Source organism: Chiloscyllium plagiosum, unplaced genomic scaffold (genome assembly GCF_037043375.1).
Source record: "Chiloscyllium plagiosum isolate Xiang-an unplaced genomic scaffold, Cpla_swu_hap1 HiC_scaffold_33, whole genome shotgun sequence".
Lineage (NCBI taxonomy): Eukaryota > Metazoa > Chordata > Chondrichthyes > Orectolobiformes > Hemiscylliidae > Chiloscyllium > Chiloscyllium plagiosum.
This window is the reverse complement of record NW_028270171.1, coordinates 31,931,860-31,942,405: the sequence shown is the minus strand read 5'-3', so window position 1 is coordinate 31,942,405 and position 10,546 is coordinate 31,931,860. Positions and strand designations below refer to the sequence as shown.

The window sequence follows — 10,546 nt, the reverse complement described above, 5'->3', positions numbered from 1 at the left end:
AGGACTGTTTCTCACTCTTAAATCTGACATATTCCTAGCATTCTTCCCCCAAAAAACAGTAACCGTCTCTCTTTTCCCAGCTTTGAATCCTGTTCATCTCTCTCTCTCTCCCCTTCACCCCACCCCCACCGTCCGCTTTCCAGAATGCTGTCTCTACCTTTCATTACTGTCTCTCTCCCTCCCTTGCTGAGAATTCTCTCCCTTCCTCTCAAGTATCCACTTTGTCTTTTTTTACTCTGTCTCTCCAAATCTTAATGCTGCCGAACACACACAACAGAAGATCTACTCAGAAAGTAAAAGGTTGAGTTTAGTGGTTCCATCAAGTTGAGTGAGATAAGGTAAACTCCTGTCCAGACCATACGTACAATACAGCCGACAGTGGGCATCAGTATTTATGCCTGTTTCTGCAAGGGATCTAAGCAGGTTACTTTGCAATAAGCCAATTGTCAAATCCGTTTACAGCTCAGATGTCCAGCCTCTTCTGAGGGAGCTGCTGTCAGGGTGGGCACTTTCTGATCTGAAAGAGAGAAAAAGAGAGAGGAGGAAAGAGACGGTAAGAGAGAAAGAGAGAGGGACTAAGTGATAGAGAGAGACAGAGAGAGATGGAGAGAGTGGGGATGGAGAAAGAGAGAGAAGAATAGATAGTTAGAGAGAAGGACAGAGAGAGAGAGACATGGAGGTACTGAAGGACAGAAAGAGATAGCTAAAGACTGAGAAAGAGAGAGAGAGAAGGACAGAGAGTGTGAGAGAGAGTACAGAGAGAGAAAGAGAGCAAGGGATGAGAATGAGAAAGTGAAAGAATGACAGAGAGAAGGGGATCAGTCAGACAGAAACAAACAGGAGTTAAGACATAGACAGACTGAAGGGCTGATACACACTATTCCACTTGGTCCCAGCTCTCGTGATGATTTCTCACATTCCCTCTCTCCTATGAGGGACAGACCCTGCTCCTGGGGTTTGCTTCAGCCTTGGGAATGTATCAGTGCGTCTCTACGTCTGTGTGCATCTCTGTGTCTGTTTCTCTAATCAATAGGTCTCTGATGCTGTAGGGGTGAATCCTCTCTCTCTCTCTGTCCCTCTTGTGTTAAAGTGATACAATACTGCTCTCTACTGGACACCCACCTACCCGGCCTGCCACTACACAACAGCAGATCTATTTTGGCAAAAATATTAAAGTTGGTGAATCTGTAACATCGCATGTTTATTTCATTCTATAAATAAACCTTTGGAGATAGACCAGTTTTACTCATCCCTTGTAATGTTGTCCTTGAGATATGAGGAGAAGGAAATGAACATGTCTTTGAATCCTTGCTGACTTTAAATTTGTGACAGAAATCATTGTAGGCTGCAGGAAATGCAATAAAATTCACTCTGTCTCCTCAGCAAATGGGCGGCACGGTGGCACAGTGGTTAGCACTGCTGCCTCACAGCGCCTGAGACCCGGGTTCAATTCCCGCCTCAGGCGACTGACTGTGTGGAGTTTGCACATTCTCCCCGTGTCTGTGTGGGTTTCCTCCGGGTGCTCCGGTTTCCTCCCACAGTCCAAAAGATGTGCAGGGTCAGGTGAATTGGCCATGCTAAATTGCCCGTAGTGTTAGGTAAGGGGTAAATGTAGGGGTATGGGTGAGTTTCGCTTCGGCGGGTCGGTGTGGACTTGTTGGGCCGAAGGGACTGTTTCCACACTGTAATGTAATCTAATCTAATCTAATGTAATCTAATCTAATCAAATAGTTCACTTGAAGATGCCTGGGTACAATTGCGGTGGAAATCTCCTATTTAAAGTGTATAATGTCAGGAATACTGCTCAAAGACACATCATTTTCTCATTGTGGAGGGAGCACAACATTTCTCCACATGAGCATGTTTCACACACTGAGGGACCTCAGTCCAATTGCAAATCTCCACACAAGCCTTGTGTGTTTGTGCTTGTGTCTGTCTGTCACTGTTAATGATGCTGTCAGCTTGGATGGTGCTGTGAGCCCTTCCTCTCTCCCTCTCTGAATCCTCGAGGTTTTGCAGCCCCATGTGCAGCGGCAAGCAGCGGCCAGCAGAGGGTAGGATTGTATCACTTTCAACACAGGAGATTTTTTGCACTGTTTTGGCTCTTCTCCCCAGGACAAAACATTTCTGATTAAACTACATTGGAGTAGCAGCCCATTGCAATTGGGCAGCTTCATGCTGAAAAATAGGAAGCGCAGCCATTTGTTATCATACGTAAATTTTATTCATTCCTATCATAAGGAATCCTTGGAACTAGATAATTTACTGCATGACTGAAGTTTGCTCTGAACTTAGACAATGTGGCTGCACAAGTAAATGTTTCATGGGTGGGATCTGGTAATGCCATGTAATCACCTGTCACAATTTCTCACATCAAAACAGCTCATGCATGGCTGTTTGTGATATTAATACAGGGTCTGTTAAATTTTACTGAGAAGTGAGACCATATATTTAGCAGGCAAACACTTTCCGGTGAACTGTTCTATTGAATTGCATCAGAAACCTCCAAGCAATTTGATTATCATGGAGACTTAGAGGGCTCCAAACTGATACAAAATTCCATTTCCCCGGAGAATTCCTTTGTATTATGCTATGTTGGGGAAATCGCAGGTTCCCGCCTCAACACTGGGATAGGGACTCTCTGTCAGAATGTGATGGAATACTCCCCTCAGGCTTGGATGGGTGCAGCTCCAACAAATACTCAAGAAGCTCGACACCACCCAGGACAAGGCAGCCTGCTTGACTGGCACCTCAACCACAAACATCCACTCTCTCCACCACCAATGATCAGTAAGAAACGTGTGTAGTATTTAAAACGCGCACTGTCGACATTCTTCAAAGATCCTCAGACAGCACCTTCCAAACCCATGAACACTTCCTTCTAGAAGGACAAGAGCAGCAGATACATGGGAACATCCTCCAATTCACTCATTAATGGTGAAGATATATCACCATTCCTTCAGTGTTGCTGGGTCAAAGTCCTGGAATTCCCTCCCTCATGGCATTGTGGATCTACCTACAGCACATGGACTGCAGCGGTTCAAGAAGGCAGCTCACCACCCACCTTCTCAAGTGGCACTAGTGTCAGGGAATAAATGCTGACCCAGTCAGTGATACAACATTCCACGAGTGAATAAAAAAAACTTTCACGGTCCGGAAACAATAGGACCCTCTTCTGGGCTTCATTGAGGAGTTTTATTTTTTCATAATGCAAGGGAGTCGTGCAATTAGGTATTTCACCGCATTACTGATCTTTGCTCTGAACCTAGACAATGTTGCTGCATAAATGAATGTGTTTGTGCAACAACTTAGGATCTGCAGCATGTAACCAACTCTTCTGAAGTTATCTAGAAAAGGTGGGTAATCGGCAGTATTGATTTTCTGAATGAGATAATATAAGAAATTTATAACAACAATTAACCACAAGAGGATAAAGCTGCCAGAGATGGTGAAGAGCAAAATCACAGACTTCCTTCTGCTCTCCATCTCTGGGTCTCTGTGATTCTCTCCTTTGTTCTCACCCTTGAGCCTCTTCCGGACTTGACTGGTCACTAAAATGTGTCTGACTGTCAGAGCATTGAGCAACAGAATTAAAGCGAATGGCAGTAAAGGGGTCAAAATCGTATCAAGCCAATCTAACAGTGCCCACCAAATATCAGTATAGTAGCTTGATTTTGTTATACAGTAGAATGGCACATTATTGATTATGCTCCACGGTTCATATTGAAAATAGAAGGGAATATTTTTCAGACAGAACAGGGTGCAGGTTGTTGCAAGGACTACAGTTGCAGTTTTCTTAGTGCAATATTTTGTTCTCAGTTTCTGGCAACAAATGGTTACAAATCGGTCAAAGGTGAACATGATGGTGAACCAGACAGAGCAGTCCCTGGCTGCATGTAATAGGACCCCAGTAACACTGCACACAGGAGTGATGTCTAAGAAACACTGCCCATAATAAAAGTATGGAAATCTCCACAATATGATCTCAGTGATAATGACCATCAGATCAGCAGCTGCCATAACCACTAGGTAGCGAGTAGTGCAAGGTGAAACTCCGCACTGTCCCCTGGCAAGGGTAACAATCGCTAGCAAATTAACTGTGGAAGATAAATGGGAAAAGAAGCAGTGAATTACATATAGAAATTCTCCCTGCCTGTTTCAGAGAGTAACAATAAGATTTTACCACCAAATCCCGGTGCACTATGTGAGTGGAAGTGGGTTATGGTTGAGTGAGTATGAATTTTAAGACTTTAACACCTACCTCAGATTGTCTGTGAGCCCAATCACTAAGAGAATCTGGAGGTTGAACAGGGACTCAACTCTTAGGACAGCCAAAGGAAGTCTGTGATTATTTTTTGGTTGCAAGCAAACTATTTGAATGAATGTGGGCGGCACGGTGGCACAGTGGTTAGCACTGCTGCCTCACAGCGCTAGAGACTCGGGTTAAATTCCCGCCTCAGGCGACTGACTGTGTGGAGTTTGCACATTCTTCCCGTGTCTGCTTGGGTTTCCTCCGGGTGCTCCGGTTTCTTCCCACAGTCCAAAGATGTGCAGGTCAGGTGAAGTGCAGGTCAGGTGAATTGGCCATGCTAAATTGCCCGTAGTGTTAGGTAAAGGGGTAAATGTAGGGGAATGGGTAGGTTGTGCTTCAGCAGGTCGGTGTGGATTTGTTGGGCCGAAGGGCCTGTTTCCACACTGTAAGTAATCTAAACTAATGTAATAAATTCTCACAGTTCTCAGCCCCAACAGAACCTCATTAGAAACCTTACTCCCATCTTAGTCATTAAACTAAACTCTCCACTTCTTAGGTCATCCCTTGCTCTTAGCATTGGACCAAATCCTCATTGGAACCACTACAGGAACAGGAAACAGACCATCAGAACCTGTTTCAGATTTTAATGCAGACTACTCCATATGTCTTACACAGGTGCAACATAACAGAGCATGAAGGGCTCCCTTAGTGACAATGTGAGAATTTTAGGACTGCTGTGATATTTATACTGTAAATCTACACATCTGCACATGACAAAGGTCTGGACATGTAGGGTATCAGGAGGACAATCTGTCAAGATTTGAATCTCCTGATCAGAGGTGGTAAGGAGGAGAGAATTTTCACAAGGGATGGTTTTCCTTTGCTTAAAAAAACTACTTCAGATTTAAAATTCACACCTGAGCCAGCATCCACTGCCATTTGTGGAAGAGAGTTTGAAACCTCTCCCACTCGTGTGTAGAATTGCTTCCGAGCATCTCTCCTGAACACTCTGGGCATGATTCTCAGACTCTACTCCCTCATTCGAGAATTCTAAACCAGTTTATCCTTTCCTGTATTTTCCTGTTAACACCTTGTATTAATATCACCCAGATCACTCCTTAGCCTTCTGAATTCCAACGAAAACAGGCCTCATTTGTATAACAAAAGCTGAAATTGTGAGCAGGACTGGCAGCATCTATGGGACAGAAAGCAGAGTTAATGTTTCGGGTCCAGTGACCCTGCTTCAGAACTGTCTTGCCTGATGTCTCCTCATACCCTCAAACCGTATGAAACTGGAACAGATGACAGAATACTGAGATCAGAAAATATTGCAACAGCAGTGAAGTTGAGAGTCTCTGTCAGTGGAGAACTGTACCGAGAATGCTGCTCAGTGAATTACTGTCACTGTTCAGGTGCGTGGATAAAGCTGACCAGTCAGTGAGCTGGAGATATTATTTTTGAAAATATAAAACCAAAGAGCAGATCAACAGCAAATTAAAATAAGTTCAATTGTTATAATACCATACCAGGAACACCAATAAGAGCAAGGATAGTGTAGAACACCTTCTCCACGTGTTGAATTGGTTGATGCATTTTTCCGTCCGAGGTGATCTTCAGCAGTAGACAAGCTTCTTGTTTGAGTCTCTGAGCTGATGCAGTCCCAGAGACGCTGCTTTATACTGTATGGAAGCTCCTTGGGGAGATTGGGATTACAGCATTGCTCAGCTTTGTTACTGGTTTTCAAATTTCTGTAAATGAACAAACTAATTACAATAACAAGTTTATTCCGAATTCTGAAAGAATGTTGCTACTCATACATCATAATGAAATAACGAAAACAGAATCTGGAATCTGTCAACAATAATGCTGGTAAAAACAATGACTGCAAATGCTGGAAACCAGATTCTGGATCAGTGGTGCTGGAAGAGCACAGCAGTTCAGGCAGCATCCAAGGAGCTTCGAAATCGACGTTTCGGGCAAAAGCTTTATTCCTGATGAAGGGCTTTTGCCCGAAACGTCAACAATAATGCTGTCCACTCAAACACCATAAGCCCCATCCTGAGATCGCAAAATATTTCAACTGATGCTGCATCGAGATAGTTTATTCCCAGCGCAAAAAATATATCTCAGAGCTGTCCTCCTGTACTCTCGGGTCGGAGCTGCTCCCTTTAAACAAGAACATTTCACTCTGATTGAAATGCGATTCTTCTCACACACTAAAGGTGCACATTGCTACCGAGGTCAGCATTTGTTCCCCATAACCGATATCCCAGGAAGGACCAAGTGAGGAGAACATACTGTCTATCCCAAGGAAAAAGCACTCAGTGAACAAGATGGGCTTCCAACAATGGGTACATTACTGACCTCACTCAGTAATGTACCCATTGTTGATAGGTGGAGTCTTGACATTTATTACAAAAGGGACAGAGTATAAAAGTGGGGGAATGTTGCTGCAACTATGGAAGGCATCACTGCAACCTCAGCTGAAGTATTGCGAACAAGTTTTGTCCCTTCACTTGAGAAAGAATACAACTGCGTTGGAAACAGTTCAGAGGAAGTTCATGCAATAATTCCAGAGGTGAATGTGTTGTCTAGCTCCTCCTTAAAACAAGATAGACAACTACAACCAGAATGTTCTGAATGAATTTGACCATATGTCACATAATTCCAAAATGGTCAGTACAAACACAAGCCAATTTTCCCTCCACATGGTAGTTGGATACCTAACACAGCCTGAATCAGAGTTCAGACAGTGATGCCTCGTGAAGCCACACCTGGGAGATTTTCTCGAGAACAGTTATATCCCTTCTCAAGTGAGGGGACAAAAATTGTTTCCAATACACCAGCTGAGGCTGCACTAAGATAGGTATTCAGCAAAGGCCTCACCTTTTATGCTCCCAAATTAATGAGTTTGACTCACATTGCGACCTTAAACATTTCTTCTGTCGTCTCCACCTCCAGGCTCACTTTTACCATCAAGATTCCCACTCACCCTCTGAGGACCCATTCTCCCTCTTCCAACACACCCCATCCACCTGGACACCCCATGCTAGTCTGTCACGTGCCCTTGATCTCTTCATTTCCAACTGCTGCTGTGACATAGACTGCCTCAACCTGTCCATCCCCTTCACCCATTCCAACCTCTCACCCTCATAACACTCATCCCTCCAATCCCTCTGCTCCAACCCCTACCTCACCATCAAATTAGCAGACAAGGAAGGGGGAGGGCTGTGATTGTTTGGTGTACAGACCTCTACACCTCTGAAACCAGGCGCCAACTTGCAGACACCTCCTCTATTACCTTCTTGACCAGAATCTCACCTCCCATTACCAAACCATCATCTCCCAGACCACCCATAACCTCATCACCTCTGTGAATCTCCCACCCACAGCCTTCAACCTCATTGTTTGTAAACCCCGCACTGCCTGATTCTACCTCCTACCCAAGATTCACAAATCTCACTGCCCAGGTCAATTCATTGTCTCAGCCTGCCCCACTGAACTTATCTCTGCAAAACTTGACAACATCCTGTCCCCCTTAGTCCAGGAACACCCCACCTACGTTCGGCACACCACCCATGCCCTTCACCTCGACCAAGACTTTCATTTCCTTGGCCCCCCCAATGCCTTATCTTCACCAATGCACACATCTATCCACCACAACAAAGGTCTCCAACCCTCTGTTTCTTCCTCTCATGTTGACCCAACCAGTCGCCTTCCACCAACACCCTCATTTGCTTGGCTGAACTGGTCCTCACCCTCAACAACTTCCCCTTCCAATCCTCGCATTTCCTCCAAACCAAAGTGGTAACCATGGGTACCCGCATAGGTACCAGCTGTACTTGCCTCTTTGTTGGGTATGTGGAACAGCCATCTTCTGCAGTTACACTGACACCATTCTGCATCCTTTCCATCGCTACATCGATGACTGTATTGGTGCTACCTCATGCTCCACGAGGAGGTTGAACAGTTCATCAAACTCACAAACACTTTCCACCCCACCTCAATTTCACCTGGACTATCTGAGACACCTATCTGGACCTCTCCATCTTTGTCTCCGGCAACTGACTAACCATGGACATCTACTACAAACCTACAGATTCCCACAGCTACCTAGACTATACCTCCTCCCATCTTGCCTCCATAAAAATGCCATCCCTTATTCCCAATTCATCCAGCTCCACCTCATCTGTTCCCAGGATGACCAATTCCACCATAGAACATCCCAGATAGCCTCCTGCTTCATAGACTGCAATTTTCCCCTCCCACATGATTGACGATGCCCTGCAGCGCATCTCCTCCACTTCCTCCCTCTGCCCTTGAAACCCACTTCTCCAATCACAACAAGGACAGAACGCCCCTAGTGTTCACTTTCCACCCCACCAATCTCCGGTTATGTTGCATCATCCTCCACCACGTCCGTCATCTACAAAGAGATCCCACCATTAGGGATATATTTCCCTCCCCACCCCTATCTGTGCTACAGAGAGACCAATTCTTCTGCGACAGCCTTGTTAGATCCATACCCCCACCAGCTCACTTCCAGCACCTAGCCCTGCCACCACAAGAAGTACAAATCTTGCACCCACACCTCCTCCCTCACCTCTATCCAAGGCCCCAAAAGGTCCTTCCACATCCGACATAAATTTACCTGTACTTCCACACATCATCTACAGTGTCCGTTGCACCCAATGTGGGAGACAGGATGCTAACTTTCAGATTGGTTCAGAGAACATCTCTGGGACACCCGCACCAACCAACCCCACCACCCTGTGGCTGAACACTTTAACTCCCCCTTCCACTCCACCAAGGATATGCAGATCTTGAGCTTCCTCCATCGCCAAACCCTACCCACCCCACCCTGGAGGAAGAATGCCTCATCTTCCACCTTGGTGACCTTGCAACCACACAAGATCAATATGCATTTCACCAGTTTCATCATTTCCTCTCTTCCCACCTTATCCCAGTCCCAAGCCTCCAACTTGGCAAACCCCTCTTGACCTGTCGATCTTCCTTCCCACCTATCCATTCTACCCTCCTCTCCGACCTATTACCTTCACCCCCACTTTATCTACCTATCACATTCCCAGCAATCATCCCCCCCAGCCCCACACCCCGTTTATCTCTCAGCCCCCTTGACCCACAAGCCTCATTCCTGATGAAGGGCCTATGCCTGAAACTTCGAACTTCTTGGTCCCCAGATGTTGACGGACCTACTGTGCTTTTTCAGCACCACACACTCAACTCACATCCCACTAACATACACCCTTCATGGGGAAACCCCACCAATCATCTATGATCCCGCCTTTCTGTAACACAATGTGGAAATCCCATGGGATTCCTGTACACCATGAGCTGATGGTTACACCTGAATCCCACTGATTCCACAGAGAGGACCCAGAGGATCCCATCCTCACACATACTGGTGTCTGGTGGGTCATTCCACAGGGATCCTGGGTACATCCTTTTCCCTTATCCCCTTATAGAGCCATTATAAAGCTCCTCCACAATACACAACAAACACTTCAGAAGGGTTACATCGCTGCCTTAGAGTAGCCACTCTGGTGTGCCTCTGAAAAAGAGAACAAGAATAATTTCTGTAGATACCGTAGGCTGATGTCTGATGCCGTGTTCTATATGGCATTAGAAAGTTGTCTAATTCTCCAATTCTGACCCATTCCTTGATCCCCCTGCGATAGAATAAATAAGCACAGAATGGATGTGGTATGGAAACAGAATTAAAAAGTCAGTATTTTGTCAACACTGTGTCTCTAGAAATGCTTCTGAAATCTTCTCACTGTTTTGATATTGACTTTTCTTCAAGTGCCCGCCAGGTTATTTCTTAGATTCATAAGATCTCTACAATAATCTTAGATCTTTAACTCTTTCTTGTCTTGGCCCCTGATCCTTAAATATGTTAATTGTGTCTTCAGATTATTTCTCTCACTGTCCCAAAACAGAGTGAAGTGCTGTGTAGAGGAAACAAAGGGAAAGCCTTCTCTCATCCCTCTGTTAAAATTCCCAATAGATAGTGCCCTAACTGTGTCATAGGACAGCATTTCATTTGACTTAAGCAGTAGAGGAGATTCATTGTGCAGTGAGGATTCTGAACACAAATGTAACTGTAGAAATGTGGGAAATGAGAAGTGATGTATTTTGGAAAGAAAAAAAAAAGCTGATGTTAAAATCAGATTGGCCACTATCTTAGCAAATATAGCAGGTTTGAAGGGCTGACTCTTATTCCTTGTACACATGTTCACATAAGCGGGCCTCTGCTCCCATTAGTTACCTAAT

The 10,546-nt window shown here is 45.0% G+C and overlaps 1 protein-coding gene across 1 annotated transcript; it reads right to left on the bottom strand.

Moving 5' to 3' along the window:
- Positions 1-3,195: 3,195 nt before the first annotated feature.
- On the bottom strand, positions 3,196-5,845 carry LOC148141471 (putative G protein-coupled receptor 139). The gene is made up of 2 exons (XM_087978129.1): positions 5,779-5,845; positions 3,196-4,097 (listed from the first exon to the last, which is right to left on the bottom strand). The coding sequence occupies exons 1-2, from the start codon at positions 5,843-5,845 to the stop codon at positions 3,196-3,198; spliced, it is 969 nt and encodes a 322-aa protein (XP_087834255.1).
- Positions 5,846-10,546: the final 4,701 nt, after the last annotated feature.